General features: G+C 42.8%; 3 protein-coding genes and 1 long non-coding RNA gene across 4 annotated transcripts; all 4 read left to right on the top strand.

Annotated features, from left to right (window-relative positions):
* Positions 1–2392: 2392 nt before the first annotated feature.
* LOC117763145 lies at positions 2393–3666 on the top strand. Its single transcript, XM_034588067.1, has 5 exons — positions 2393–2477; positions 2569–2627; positions 2696–2754; positions 2851–3576; positions 3653–3666. Exons 2-5 carry the CDS (start codon positions 2623–2625, stop codon positions 3664–3666), a joined length of 804 nt encoding a protein of 267 aa, XP_034443958.1. The 5' UTR covers positions 2393–2477; positions 2569–2622.
* Positions 3667–6335: 2669 nt separating this feature from the next.
* On the top strand, positions 6336–7485 carry LOC117763144. Its single transcript, XM_034588066.1, has 4 exons — positions 6336–6377; positions 6469–6527; positions 6596–6654; positions 6749–7485. Exons 2-4 carry the CDS (start codon positions 6523–6525, stop codon positions 7483–7485), a joined length of 801 nt encoding a protein of 266 aa, XP_034443957.1. The 5' UTR covers positions 6336–6377; positions 6469–6522.
* A 2320-nt stretch (positions 7486–9805) lies between these two features.
* LOC117762727 lies at positions 9806–10233 on the top strand. The gene is made up of 3 exons (XR_004614052.1): positions 9806–9955; positions 10047–10105; positions 10174–10233. It is a non-coding gene; the product is annotated as an uncharacterized LOC117762727 (long non-coding RNA).
* A 3757-nt stretch (positions 10234–13990) lies between these two features.
* Positions 13991–15067, top strand: LOC117763142. Its single transcript, XM_034588065.1, has 5 exons — positions 13991–14010; positions 14079–14137; positions 14231–14242; positions 14285–14977; positions 15054–15067. Exons 1-5 carry the CDS (start codon positions 14006–14008, stop codon positions 15065–15067), a joined length of 783 nt encoding a protein of 260 aa, XP_034443956.1. The 5' UTR covers positions 13991–14005.
* The last annotated feature ends 282 nt before the right edge of the window (positions 15068–15349 follow it).

Genomic DNA, 15349 nt, shown 5'->3' with positions numbered 1-15349 from the left:
CGATGAGTTTGACTGGAACCTGAGGACTCAAGCCTCCAATGTGAGGCGCCTGCTCAGGCAGGTGAGCTACTGGGCACCACTGACCATACTTTAGCCCACAAGTTTAGACAGGGGTGTTAATGGGACCACACATGAAGGAAACGCCTGCTGCCAATCATCACTTGTTGGCTGTTGTTACAGGCAACTTTTAAAGGAACAAGAATTTTGTGCTAGAAGCCTTCTAGTTTGCCTAACTCCTGTTTGAACAGGTGTTTTGTGCTCCTGAAACACACAAAAAAATCCATCAGCTCTTTAATTTGTATGCAGATTGTTTAAAGATCAGTTGCACTGTTGTCTGGACCTAAAAATCCTGCATAAAGGATTAGTGTGGCAAATCATTCGGCTAGTGAAAAGAAATTTCTTGGACCATAAAGACAGTTTTGATGTGGATATTTACACTGGAAGCCCCAAATATTGTCCATTTGCCCCCAGAGGCTGATTCTTCATTAGATGTTTGCCGATGGGCTCAATGATTGATGCTGACAGGACCAACAGCCTTATTCTAGTAGCAGCCTCGTGAAATGAATCAAGACTGAGTCCTCCATGGATTTTTCACAACTCGGTTTAGGGCTCTCGGATTATTAGAATTTCTAGTCTTCACAAATAGCCAGGAACCTTTTATTGTGAACTTGCAAGAAATGTTTGAGCTCAGGTGACAGGTTGATGGTTCCAGGTACCGACCCGAGCTACAGAGAAGGACATGGAGGGGTATTGGCAGATGGAGATTAAAAGGTTCAATCAAAATGGCAGAATAAATCTTACAATTGTCAGTTGTGGTCGTAGCGACAGAATGAAGCAGGTTCAAATATTCAACGTAGGCTGCTGACCACTGAGTTTGAGGGAGCAGGAGCCACAGTCAGATATACACAAAAACATAATGAAGACCCAATACGAGCAGCAGGAAAACAAAAGGAAACTATGGTCATAAAATATCTAATGAGACAAGTCAGTGCAGGAAAAAACAGCAGGATGCAACTAATCTTAGAACTTTACCAAGATAAAACTAAGCAGGGAAACGTGTTGTATACACAAAACAATCTGTGTATTAACACTTGAATCCCAACTTGGACACAAACAGTCAGGAGAGGACAAAACTCTAGTTTCCTTCACCAGGCTCCATGGAAGTTGGTGAAGTGAGGCCAGAAACATCTTCTCTGCTTAAACACACAAGTTGCATATGTTCAATAATGAAGCCTCATGTTGAAGCGTTTCTCTAAATCGAGTCAATGTGCTGGGAGCGGATGGACTGGTTTGAGAAAGGACCCTGGTTACACCACCTTAACTGACATAACTCCCCAAATTAATTCTATTAAGAACAATTGTTTTTCATCACTTTTAAATTATTGTAATAATGAAGGTTTCAGTTACACTTGTATTTGCTGTCAAATACTCAAATCTATTAAATGTAAGTCAGTGATTTTTAAATTTAAAGCTTTTAATTTCATCTGAGCCGTGGACTGAATGTGCAGGAGAACAGGAGTAATGACAAATAAACAAATATTCACATAAAGGTAATGTGCTGATAAAGTGAAGGTCAGCAGCAACATAGGGCTGACTGGGAGACTGGGAAGACTGGGAGACTGGGAAGACTCCTGGATTATAATGTCCAATCCCTTATTTGTTTATATTTCCTTTTCTTTTAAATGTAATTTGAACGTCTTCTTATGTTTCTTAAAATCTGTTCTCTTCTTATTTGAATAACATTAAATACAAAGTTTGATCTATATTTTATGTAAAGCACTTTTGCGAGCTGCATTTCTTGTATGAAAGGTGCTATAAAAATAAAGTTTATTATTATTAATATCATCCCAGGAGGATATTATTCCATACGAGACAGGAAACACTTATTGTACAATAAAAATGTATTTACACAGGTAGCGTTCACCCATGACAGGTCGCCAGCCCGTCACTAACTTCAGTCTATGTATCGTCGGATTCAAATCCATGACCCTCCTTGCTGTGAGGCTGACCACTGTACCACCGTGCCGCCTTGCAATGTGGTGCCTGAAATCAAAAGTTGGATGAAATCACTAACAAACTCTATAGAAAAGGAGCAGGTGAGTTTATGTTCTGTTTCCTCCAGTTTATTCCTGAAGCACAGAACAAACATCCGTACGAAGGTGAATTTAATGATAGACATCTTGGTGTGAGCCAAAGAGTCATAGCATGAAGTCATCAGTTCAGAAATGTCCTTTAACACAGCTGATGATGATTTCAATATGTGGGTTCTGTGTTGACGACTCGAGTATCAGCTCCTCTGCAGACGAGCCCCATGTTTCCTCTGTAACGAGCTTAACGAGTCGCTCCCTGGTGTTTACAGCTGTTACCACTGAGCGATCAGTCCCTGCTGCACTGCTGACCATATAAAAGCAGCTCTGACCTCATGAGGATGATGCTCCAGACACGGTCCTGTTTAGAAGCTGCTCACTGGACACCAGGTATCAAAAGGGTTTCTACTACTTCTGATATGTGTTGTTATGGCTGCCACATCACTGATGGCTGAAACGTTCCCATGTTATGTCTGTGCAGGGTCTTTGGCAGAATCCAGCTTGTAACAGTGTCCTGAATTTACTCAGCAGCAGAATGAAGTAAGTAAAATACTCTCTAAAAATATTATGTTAGAAACATGTGATCTAAAACTAAAATGTTTCTACAGGGTGATCTGGATTTCCTTTCTTCTCATTGGACACGTTATCTGTGGACCTGTGAGAATGGGTAAGAACCTTTTTTTTTTTTAATCAATATTATGTATTTGTGAGCAACTTTAATCTGCTTTAAACTAAATTTTTGGCAAATCTCGTTTCTGCTCAGGCCCTAGATCAGGTAATGCTGACCTGAGATCAGGTAATGCTGACCCAAGATTCAGGCAGCTGCCGCGTTCTGGGTACTGGTACGGTGGCGTTGGGGGGAATTCTGGCAGTGACGGCAGCTCCCCTCTACCAAGTCAACTCAACCCAAGCTACGCCAGAGAAGTTCCTGCTCAAGATGCTGGCAGTTTCAGTGGCAGGCAAGATTTCTACAGCACCACCACCAAGACGGATGAGCTTGATGATGGTAATCAAGGAGATGTCAGCGGCCCTGAGTATAGTCAATATGGAGGTTCTGAAGCATATGCTCCAGGTAACTATTATGGTGGTGAACCTGCAGGAAGTGAGTCTTATGCAGCCTATGAGTATGACCCTGCTGCTTCAGCTGACAACGATGGCAGGTCCGACGGTCAATATCCAGAACGCCAGCCTGTCGAGACTCGAGATGACGACTCCATCGCTGACGCTGAAGCTGAAGCTGAAGCTCTGTTAAACCAAAACTCTAATGCTGCCGTCGAAGCTGCTAGGAACCCTGAGCCATTCTTCAGCGATGTGTCGGATCTGGAGCCAGGTTACTCCTTCAGCTCTCGTTCTAAATACTTAAGAGGAAGAGCTGTGTTCTCTCAAAGCCGTTACACCCCAGGAGAGCCTGCTGCTCTTCCTCCATTGCCCATGAGCAGAGTCCCTAGACTGTCTGTGCAGAGCCGCCCTGCTGACCCTCCAGCCAAAGGTGGGGTGTAAATATTCTGTTCAGACGCCTCTTGATCTGTCTATGCAGTCTCTTAACTTTTGTCTTTACCTTCCAGTTGTCCAGGGTTGACCGTCTCACTGCTGCCAACCTGATATCAATAAAGTGACTTTAAAAACAGATGTCTTGAACATTATTCTGTCTTCATTTTTAAAGTTGGGTTCCATGGTGGACATGTTGTGGATCCTGCCTCAGAAGATGCTAGTTTGGTGTGTGTATAAGGTATATTTTGGGCATTTGAGAGGATGCGATGAGTTTGACTGGAACCTGAGGACTCAAGCCTCCAATGTGAGGCGCCTGCTCAGGCAGGTGAGCTACTGGGCACCACTGACCATACTTTAGCCCACAAGTTTAGACAGGGGTGTTAATGGGACCACACATGAAGGAAACGCCTGCTGCCAATCATCACTTGTTGGCTGTTGTTACAGGCAACTTTTAAAGGAACAAGAATTTTGTGCTAGAAGCCTTCTAGTTTGCCTAACTCCTGTTTGAACAGGTGTTTTGTGCTCCTGAAACACACAAAAAAATCCATCAGCTCTTTAATTTGTATGCAGATTGTTTAAAGATCAGTTGCACTGTTGTCTGGACCTAAAAATCCTGCATAAAGGATTTGTGTGGCAAATCATTCGACTAGTGAAAAGAAATTTCTTGGACCATAAAGACAGTTTTGATGTGGATATTTACACTGGAAGCCCCAAATATTGTCCATTTGCCCCCAGAGGCTGATTCTTCATTAGATGTTTGCCGATGGGCTCAATGATTGATGCTGACAGGACCAACAGCCTTATTCTAGTAGCAGCCTCGTGAAATGACTCAAGACTGAGTCCACCATGGATTTTTCACAACTCGGTTTAGGGCTCTCGGATTATTAGAATTTCTAGTCTTCACAAATAGCCAGGAACCTTTTATTGTGAACTTGCAAGAAATGTTTGAGCTCAGGTGACAGGTTGATGGTTCCAGGTACCGACCCGAGCTACAGAGAAGAACATGGAGGGGTATTGGCAGATGGAGATTAAAAGGTTCAATCAAAATGGCAGAATAAATCTTACAATTGTCAGTTGTGGTCGTAGCGACAGAACGAAGCAGGTTCAAATATTCAACGTAGGCTGCTGACCACTGAGTTTGAGGGAGCAGGAGCCACAGTCAGATATACACAAAAACATAATGAAGACCCAATACGAGCAGCAGGAAAACAAAAGGAAACTATGGTCATAAAATATCTAATGAGACAAGTCAGAAACAGTAAAAGGTGAAGGGAAGTTAACTCTTTCAGGCGTCAGTCAGTGCAGGAAATACCAGCAGGATGCAACTAAACTTTTTTTAATCTAATTTAACTACCAAGATAAAACTAAGCAGGGAAACGTGTTGTATACACAAAACAATCTGTGTATTAACACTTGAATCCCAACTTGGACACAAACAGTCAGGAGAGGACAAAACTCTAGTTTCCTTCACCAGGCTCCATGGAAGTTGGTGAAGTGAGGCCAGAAACATCTTCTCTGCTTAAACACAAAAGTTGCATATGTTCAATAATGAAGCCTCATGTTGAAGCGTTTCTCTAAATCGAGTCAATGTGCTGGGAGCGGATGGACTGGTTTGAGAAAGGACCCTGGTTACACCACCTTAACTGACATAACTCCCCAAATTAATTCTATTAAGAACAATTGTTTTTCATCACTTTTAAATTATTGTAATAATGAAGGTTTCAGTTACACTTGTATTTGCTGTCAAATACTCAAATGTATTAAATGTAAGTCAGTGATTTTTAAATTTAAAGCTTTTAGTTTCATCTGAGCCGTGGACTGAATGTGCAGGAGAACAGGAGTAATGACAAATAAACAAATATTCACATAAAGGTAATGTGCTGATAAAGTGAAGGTCAGCAGCAACATAGGGCTGACTGGGAGACTGGGAAGATTGGGAGACTGGGAAGACTCCTGGATTATAATGTCCAATCCCTTATTTGTTTATATTTCCTTTTCTTTTAAATGTAATTTTAACGTCTTCTTATGTTTCTTAAAATCTGTTCTCTTCTTATTTGAATAACATTAAATACAAAGTTTGATCTATATTTTATGTAAAGCACTTTTGCGAGCTGCATTTCTTGTATGAAAGGTCCAATAAAAATAAAGTTTATTATCATTAATATCATCCCAGGAGGATATTATTCCATACGAGACAGGAAACACTTATTGTACAATAAAAATGTATTTACACAGGTAGCGTTCACCCATGACAGGTCGCCAGCCCGTCACTAACTTCAGTCTATGTATCGTCGGATTCAAATCCATGACCCTCCTTGCTGTGAGGCTGACCACTGTACCACCGTGCCGCCTTGCAATGTGGTGCCTGAAATCAAAAGTTGGATGAAATCACTAACAAACTCTATAGAAAAGGAGCAGGTGAGTTTATGTTCTGTTTCCTCCAGTTTATTCCTGAAGCACAGAACAAACATCCGTACGAAGGTGAATTTAATGATAGACATCTTGGTGTGAGCCAAAGAGTCATAGCATGAAGTCATCAGTTCAGAAATGTCCTTTAACACAGCTGATGATGATTTCAATCTGTGGGTTTTGTGTTGACGACTCGAGTATCAGCTCCTCTGCAGACGAGCCCCATGTTTCCTCTGTAACGAGCTTAACGAGTCGCTCCCTGGTGTTTACAGCTGTTACCACTGAGCGATCAGTCCCTGCTGCACTGCTGACCATATAAAAGCAGCTCTGACCTCATGAGGATGATGCTCCAGACACGGTCCTGTTTAGAAGCTGCTCACTGGACACCAGGTATCAAAAGGGTTTCTACTACTTCTGATATGTGTTGTTATGGCTGCCACATCACTGATGGCTGAAACGTTCCCATGTTATGTCTGTGCAGGGTCTTTGGCAGAATCCAGCTTGTAACAGTGTCCTGAATTTACTCAGCAGCAGAATGAAGTAAGTAAAATACTCTCTAAAAATATTATGTTAGAAACATGTGATCTAAAACTAAAATGTTTCTACAGGGTGATCTGGATTTCCCTTCTTCTCATTGGACACGTTATCTGTGGACCTGTGAGAATGGGTAAGAACCTTTTTTTTTTAATCAATATTACGTATTTGTGAGCAACTTTAATCTGCTTTAAACTAGTTTCTCGACAAATCTCGTTTCTGCTCAGGCCCTAGATCAGGTAATGCTGACCTGAGATCAGGTAATGCTGACCCAAGATTCAGGCAGCTGCCGCGTTCTGGGTACTGGTACGGTGGCGTTGGGGGGAATTCTGGCAGTGACGGCAGCTCCCCTCTACCAAGTCAACTCAACCCAAGCTACGCCAGAGAAGTTCCTGCTCAAGATGCTGGCAGTTTCAGTGGCAGGCAAGATTTCTACAGCACCACCACCAAGACGGATGAGCTTGATGATGGTAATCAAGGAGATGTCAGCGGCCCTGAGTATAGTCAATATGGAGGTTCTGAAGCATATGCTCCAGGTAACTATTATGGTGGTGAACCTGCAGGAAGTGAGTCTTATGCAGCCTATGAGTATGACCCTGCTGCTTCAGCTGACAACGATGGCAGGTCCGACGGTGAATATCCAGAACGCCAGCCTGTCGAGACTCGAGATGACGACTCCATCGCTGACGCTGAAGCTGAAGCTGAAGCTCTGTTAAACCACTACTCTAATGCTGCCGTCGAAGCTGCTAGGAACCCTGAGCTAGTCTTCAGTGACGTGTCGGATCTGGAGCCAGTTTACTCCTTCAGCTCTCGTTCTAAATACGAACGAGGAAGAGCCGTGTTCTCTCAAAGCCGTTACACCCCAGGAGAGCCTGCTGCTCTTCCTCCATTGCCCATGAGCAGAGTCCCTAGACTGTCTGTGCAGAGCCGCCCTGCTGACCCTCCAGCCAAAGGTGGGGTGTAAATATTCTGTTCAGACGCCTCTTGATCTGTCTATGCAGTCTCTTAACTTTTGTCTTTACCTTCCAGTTGTCCAGGGTTGACTGTCTCACTGCTGCCAACCTGATATCAATAAAGTGACTTTAAAAACAGATGTCTTGAACATTATTCTGTCTTCATTTTTAAAGTTGGGTTCCATGGTGGACATGTTGTGGATCCTGCCTCAGAAGATGCTAGTTTGTTTTGGGTGTAAGGTATTGTGATGGAAATTCCTCTTGAGATATGAAATTCTCAGACTGGAGTTGCCTTTGAGTCTTTATAATAAACTCTGCAGAGGTTACACAACAAGCACGGGTGCTCAAAATGGAACTGGCTGCAAGTTCACAAAAGCCAGAACTTATACAAAGAGGCGTTTCATAAAACATAATATGAAGAAAGACATGAGATCATCTGTGTCTGTCCGTCTGCTGTAGCAGTTGGAAGAAAAACATCACCAAATAAGGGCATGCACCTTGTTGATCAAGGTCATAGCAGTGAGACACTGCCAAATAAGGGTTCCATCCTGTCAGGTAGACAGTATCACAGCAGTGAGACACCTGGTCAGGGGGATTTCCACTACAGTGAACTTGCAAGAAAGGTTTGAGCTCTGCTGACAGGTTGATGGTTCCAGGTACCGACCGGAGCTACAGAGAAGGACATGGAGGGGTATTGGCAGATGGAGATTAAAAGGTTCAATCAAAATGGCAGAATAAATCTTACAATTGTCAGTTGTGGTCGTAGCGACAGAACGAAGCAGGTTCAAATATTCAACGTAGGCTGCTGACCACTGAGTTTGAGGGAGCAGGAGCCACAGTCAGATATACACAAAAACATAATGAAGACCCAATACGAGCAGCAGCAAAACAAAAGGAAACTATGGTCATAAAATATCTAATGAGATAAGTCAGAAACAGTAAAAGGTGAAGGGAAGTTAACTCTTTCAGGCGTCACTGTCAGTGCAGGAAATACCAGCAGGATGCAACTAAACTTTTTAAAATCTAATTTAACTACCAAGATAAAACTAAGCAGGGAAACGTGTTGTATACACAAAACAATCTGTGTATTAACACTTGAATCCCAACTTGGACACAAACAGTCAGGAGAGGACAAAACTCTAGTTTCCTTCACCAGGCTCCATGGAAGTTGGTGAAGTGAGGCCAGAAACATCTTCTCTGCTTAAACACACAAGTTGCATATGTTCAATAATGAAGCCTCATGTTGAAGCGTTTCTCTAAATCGAGTCAATGTGCTGGGAGCGGATGGACTGGTTTGAGAAAGGACCCTGGTTACACCACCTTAACTGACATAACTCCCCAAATTAATTCTATTAAGAACAATTGTTTTTCATCACTTTTAAATTATTGTAATAATGAAGGTTTCAGTTACACTTGTATTTGCTGTCAAATACTCAAATGTATTAAATGTAAGTCAGTGATTTTTAAATTTAAAGCTTTTAATTTCATCTGAGCCGTGGACTGAATGTGCAGGAGAACAGGAGTAATGACAAATAAACAAATATTCACATAAAGGTAATGTGCTGATAAAGTGAAGGTCAGCAGCAACATAGGGCTGACTGGGAGACTGGGAAGACTGGGAGACTGGGAAGACTCCTGGATTATAATGTCCAATCCCTTATTTGTTTATATTTCCTTTTCTTTTAAATGTAATTATAACGTCTTCTCATGTTTCTTAAAATCTGTTCTCTTCTTATTTGAATAACATTAAATACAAAGTTTGATCTATATTTTATGTAAAGCACTTTTGCGAGCTGCATTTCTTGTATGAAAGGTGCAATAAAAATAAAGTTTATTATCATTAATATCATCCCAGGAGGATATTATTCCATACGAGACAGGAAACACTTATTGTACAATAAAAATGTATTTACACAGGTAGCGTTCACCCATGACAGGTCGCCAGCCCGTCACTAACTTCAGTCTATGTATCGTCGGATTCAAATCCATGACCCTCCTTGCTGTGAGGCTGACCACTGTACCACCGTGCCGCCTTGCAATGTGGTGCCTGAAATCAAAAGTTGGATGAAATCACTAACAAACTCTAAAGAAAAGGAGCAGGTGAGTTTATGTTCTGTTTCCTCCAGTTTATTCCTGAAGCACAGAACAAACATCCGTACGAAGGTGAATTTAATGATAGACATCTTGGTGTGAGCCAAAGAGTCATAGCATGAAGTCATCAGTTCAGAAATGTCCTTTAACACAGCTGATGATGATTTCAATATGTGGGTTCTGTGTTGACGACTCGAGTATCAGCTCCTCTGCAGACGAGCCCCATGTTTCCTCTGTAACGAGCTTAACGAGTCGCTCCCTGGTGTTTACAGCTGTTACCACTGAGCGATCAGTCCCTGCTGCACTGCTGACCATATAAAAGCAGCTCTGACCTCATGAGGATGATGCTCCAGACACGGTCCTGTTTAGAAGCTGCTCACTGGACACCAGGTATCAAAAGGTTTTCTACTACTTCTGATATGTGTTGTTATGGCTGCCACATCACTGATGGCTGAAACGTTCCCATGTTATGTCTGTGCAGGGTCTTTGGCAGAATCCAGCTTGTAACAGTGTCCTGAATTTACTCAGCAGCAGAATGAAGTAAGTAAAATACTCTCTAAAAATATTATGTTAGAAACATGTGATCTAAAACTAAAATGTTTCTACAGGGTGATCTGGATTTCCCTTCTTCTCATTGGACATGTTATCTGTGGACCTGTGAGAATGGGTAAGAACCTTTTTTTTTTTAATCAATATTACGTATTTGTGAGCAGCTTTAAACTACGTTTTTGGCAAATCTCGTTTCTGCTCAGGCCCTAGATCAGGTAATGCTGACCTGAGATCAGGTAATGCTGACCCAAGATTCAGGCAGCTGCCGCGTTCTGGGTACTGGTACGGTGGCGTTGGGGGGAATTCTGGCAGTGACGGCAGCTCCCCTCTACCAAGTCAACTCAACCCAAGCTACGCCAGAGAAGTTCCTGCTCAAGATGCTGGCAGTTTCAGTGGCAGGCAAGATTTCTACAGCACCACCACCAAGACGGATGAGCTTGATGATGGTAATCAAGGAGATGTCAGCGGCCCTGAGTATAGTCAATATGGAGGTTCTGAAGCATATGCTCCAGGTAACTATTATGGTGGTGAACCTGCAGGAAGTGAGTCTTATGCAGCCTATGAGTATGACCCTGCTGCTTCAGCTGACAACGATGGCAGGTCCGACGGTGAATATCCAGAACGCCAGCCTGTCGAGACTCGAGATGACGACTCCATCACTGACGCTGAAGCTGAAGCTGATGCTCTGTTAAACCAAGACTCTGATGCTGCCGTCGAAGCTGCTGGGAACCCTGAGCTAGTCTTCAGTGACGTGTCGGATCTGGAGCCAGTTTACTCCTTCAGCTCTCGTTCTAAATACGAACGAGGAAGAGCTGTGTTCTCTCAAAGCCGTTACACCCCAGGAGAGCCTGCTGCTCTTCCTCCATTGCCCATGAGCAGAGTCCCTAGACTGTCAGTGCAGAGCCGCCCTGCTGACCCTCCAGCCAAAGGTGGGGTGTAAATATTCTGTTCAGACGCCTCTTGATCTGTCTATGCAGTCTCTTAACTTTTGTCTTTACCTTCCAGTTGTCCAGGGTTGACCGTCTCACTGCTGCCAACCTGATATCAATAAAGTGACTTTAAAAACAGATGTCTTGAACATTATTCTGTCTTCATTTTTAAAGTTGGGTTCCATGGTGGACATGTTGTGGATCCTGCCTCAGAAGATGCTAGTTTGGTGTGTGTGTGTGTATAAGGTATATTTTGGGCATTTGAGAGGATGCGATGAGTTTGACTGGAACCTGAGGACTCAAGCCTCCAATGTGAGGCGCCTGCTCAGGCAGGTGAGCTACTGGGCACCACTGACCATACTTTAGCCCACAAGTTTAGACAGGGGTGTTAATGGGACCACACATGAAGGAAACGCCTGCTGCCAATCATCACTTGTTGGCTGTTGTTACAGGCAACTTTTAAAGGAACAAGAATTTTGTGCTAGAAGCCTTCTAGTTTGCCTAACTCCTGTTTGAACAGGTGTTATTTGTGCTCCTGAAACACACAAAAAAATCCATTAGCTCTTTAATTTGTATGCAGATTGTTTAAAGATCAGTTGCACTGTTGTCTGGACCTAAAAATCCTGCATAAAGGATTTGTGTGGCAAATCATTCGGCTAGTGAAAAGAAATTTCTTGGACCATAAAGACAGTTTTGATGTGGATATTTACACTGGAAGCCCCAAATATTGTCCATTTGCCCCCAGAGGCTGATTCTTCATTACATGTTTGCCGATGGGCTCAATGATTGATGCTGACAGGACCAACAGCCTTATTCTAGTAGCAGCCTCGTGAAATGAATCAAGACTGAGTCCTCCATGGATTTTTCACAACTCGGTTTAGGGCTCTCGGATTATTAGAATTTCTAGTCTTCACAAATAGCCAGGAACCTTTTATTGTGAACTTGCAAGAAATGTTTGAGCTCAGGTGACAGGTTGATGGTTCCAGGTACCGACCCGAGCTACAGAGAAGGACATGGAGGGGTATTGGCAGATGGAGATTAAAAGGTTCAATCAAAATGGCAGAATAAATCTTACAATTGTCAGTTGTGGTCGTAGCGACAGAATGAAGCAGGTTCAAATATTCAACGTAGGCTGCTGACCACTGAGTTTGAGGGAGCAGGAGCCACAGTCAGATATACACAAAAACATAATGAAGACCCAATACGAGCAGCAGGAAAACAAAAGGAAACTATGGTCATAAAATATCTAATGAGACAAGTCAGAAACAGTAAAAGGTGAAGGGAAGTTAACTCTTTCAGGCGTCACTGTCAGTGCAGGAAATACCAGCAGGATGCAACTAAACTTTTTAAAATCTAATTTAACTACCAAGATAAAACTAAGCAGGGAAACGTGTTGTATACACAAAACAATCTGTGTATTAACACTTGAATCCCAACTTGGACACAAACAGTCAGGAGAGGACAAAACTCTAGTTTCCTTCACCAGGCTCCATGGAAGTTGGTGAAGTGAGGCCAGAAACATCTTCTCTGCTTAAACACACAAGTTGCATATGTTCAATAATGAAGCCTCATGTTGAAGCGTTTCTCTAAATCGAGTCAATGTGCTGGGAGCGGATGGACTGGTTTGAGAAAGGACCCTGGTTACACCACCTTAACTGACATAACTCCCCAAATTAATTCTATTAAGAACAATTGTTTTTCATCACTTTTAAATTATTGTAATAATGAAGGTTTCAGTTACACTTGTATTTGCTGTCAAATACTCAAATGTATTAAATGTAAGTCAGTGATTTTTAAATTTAAAGCTTTTAATTTCATCTGAGCCGTGGACTGAATGTGCAGGAGAACAGGAGTAATGACAAATAAACAAATATTCACATAAAGGTAATGTGCTGATAAAGTGAAGGTCAGCAGCAACATAGGGGTGACTGGGAGACTGGGAAGACTGGGAGACTGGGAAGACTCCTGGATTATAATGTCCAATCCCTTATTTGTTTATATTTTTATTTCCTTTTCTTTTAAATGTAATTTGAACGTGTTCTTATGTTTCTTAAAATCTGTTCTCTTCTTATTTGAATAACATTAAATACAAAGTTTGATCTATATTTTATGTAAAGCACTTTTGCGAGCTGCATTTCTTGTATGAAAGGTGCAATAAAAATAAAGTTTATTATCATTAATATCATCCCAGGAGGATATTATTCCATACGAGACAGGAAACACTTATTGTACAATAAAAATGTATTTACACAGGTAGCGTTCACCCATGACAGGTCGCCAGCCCGTCACTAACTTCAGTCTATGTATCGTCGGATTCAAATCCATGACCCTCCTTGCTGTGAGGCTGACCACTGTACCACCGTGCCGCCTTGCAATGTGGTGCCTGAAATCAAAAGTTGGATGAAATCACTAACAAACTCTAAAGAAAAGGAGCAGGTGAGTTTATGTTCTGTTTCCTCCAGTTTATTCCTGAAGCACAGAACAAACATCCGTACGAAGGTGAATTTAATGATAGACATCTTGGTGTGAGCCAAAGAGTCATAGCATGAAGTCATCAGTTCATAAATGTCCTTTAACACAGCTGATGATGATTTCAATATGTGGGTTCTGTGTTGACGACTCGAGTATCAGCTCCTCTGCAGACGAGCCCCATGTTTCCTCTGTAACGAGCTTAACGAGTCGCTCCCTGGTGTTTACAGCTGTTACCACTGAGCGATCAGTCCCTGCTGCACTGCTGACCATATAAAAGCAGCTCTGACCTCATGAGGATGATGCTCCAGACACGGTCCTGTTTAGAAGCTGCTCACTGGACACCAGGTATCAAAAGGTTTTCTACTCCTTCTGATATGTGTTGTTATGGCTGCCACATCACTGATGGCTGAAACGTTCCCATGTTATGTCTGTGCAGGGTCTTTGGCAGAATCCAGCTTGTAACAGTGTCCTGAATTTACTCAGCAGCAGAATGAAGTAAGTAAAATACTCTCTAAAAATATTATGTTAGAAACATGTGATCTAAAACTAAAATGTTTCTACAGGGTGATCTGGATTTCCCTTCTTCTCATTGGACATGTTATCTGTGGACCTGTGAGAATGGGTAAGAACCTTTTTTTTTAATCAATATTACGTATTTGTGAGCAACTTTAATCTGCTTTAAACTAAATTTTTGGCAAATCTCGTTTCTGCTCAGGCCCTAGATCAGGTAATGCAGACCTGAGATCAGGTAATGCTGACCTGAGATCAGGTAATGCTGACCCAAGATTCAGGCAGCTGCCACGTTCTGGGTACTGGTACGGTGGCGTTGGGGGGAATTCTGGCAGTGACGGCAGCTCCCCTCTACCAAGTCAACTCAACCCAAGCTACGCCAGAGAAGTTCCTGCTCAAGATGCTGGCAGTTTCAGTGGCAGGCAAGATTTCTACAGCACCACCACCAAGACGGATGAGCTTGATGATGGTAATCAAGGAGATGTCAGCGGCCCTGAGTATAGTCAATATGGAGGTTCTGAAGCATATGCTCCAGGTAACTATTATGGTGGTGAACCTGCAGGAAGTGAGTCTTATGCAGCCTATGAGTATGACCCTGCTGCTTCAGCTGACAACGATGGCAGGTCCGACGGTCAATATCCAGAACGCCAGCCTGTCGAGACTCGAGATGACGACTCCATCGCTGACGCTGAAGCTGAAGCTGAAGCTCTGTTAAACCAAGACTCTGATGCTGCCGTCGAAGCTGCTGGGAACCCTGAGCTAGTCTTCAGCGACGTGTCGGATCTGGAGCCAGTTTACTCCTTCAGCTTTCGTTCTAAATACAAACGAGGAAGAGCCGTGTTCTCTCAAAGCCGTTACACCCCAGGAGAGCCTGCTGCTCTTCCTCCATTGCCCATGAGCAGAGTCCCTAGACTGTCTGTGCAGAGCCGCCCTGCTGACCCTCCAGCCAAAGGTGGGGTGTAAATATTCTGATCAGACGCCTCTTGATCTGTCTATGCAGTCTCTTAACTTTTGTCTTTACCTTCCAGTTGTCCAGGGTTGACCGTCTCACTGCTGCCAACCTGATATCAATAAAATGACTTTAAAAACAGATGTCTTGAACATTATTCTGTCTTCATTTTTAAAGTTGGGTTCCATGGTGGACATGTTGTGGATCCTGCCTCAGAAGATGCTAGTTTGGTGTGTGTGTGTGTGTGTGTGTATAAGGTATATTTTGGGCATTTGAGAGGATGCGATGAGTTTGACTGGAACCTGAGGACTCAAGCCTCCAATGTGAGGCGCCTGCTCAGGCAGGTGAGCTACTGGGCACCACTGACCATACTTT

The sequence above is a fragment of the Hippoglossus hippoglossus genome, chromosome 6, assembly GCF_009819705.1.
Source record: "Hippoglossus hippoglossus isolate fHipHip1 chromosome 6, fHipHip1.pri, whole genome shotgun sequence".
In the NCBI taxonomy this organism is placed as follows: domain Eukaryota; kingdom Metazoa; phylum Chordata; class Actinopteri; order Pleuronectiformes; family Pleuronectidae; genus Hippoglossus; species Hippoglossus hippoglossus.
The sequence above is the reverse complement of the archived record's forward strand: the minus strand, read 5'-3'. Positions and strand labels throughout refer to the sequence as shown.

Excerpts from the sequence above, each read along its gene's own strand:
- LOC117763145 (XM_034588067.1), top strand. Across the intron at positions 2,755-2,850 it reads CTGTGGACCTGTGAGAATGG|GCCCTAGATCAGGTAATGCT; the intron begins GTAAGAACCTTT and ends GTTTCTGCTCAG.
- LOC117763144 (XM_034588066.1), top strand. Across the intron at positions 6,655-6,748 it reads CTGTGGACCTGTGAGAATGG|GCCCTAGATCAGGTAATGCT; the intron begins GTAAGAACCTTT and ends GTTTCTGCTCAG.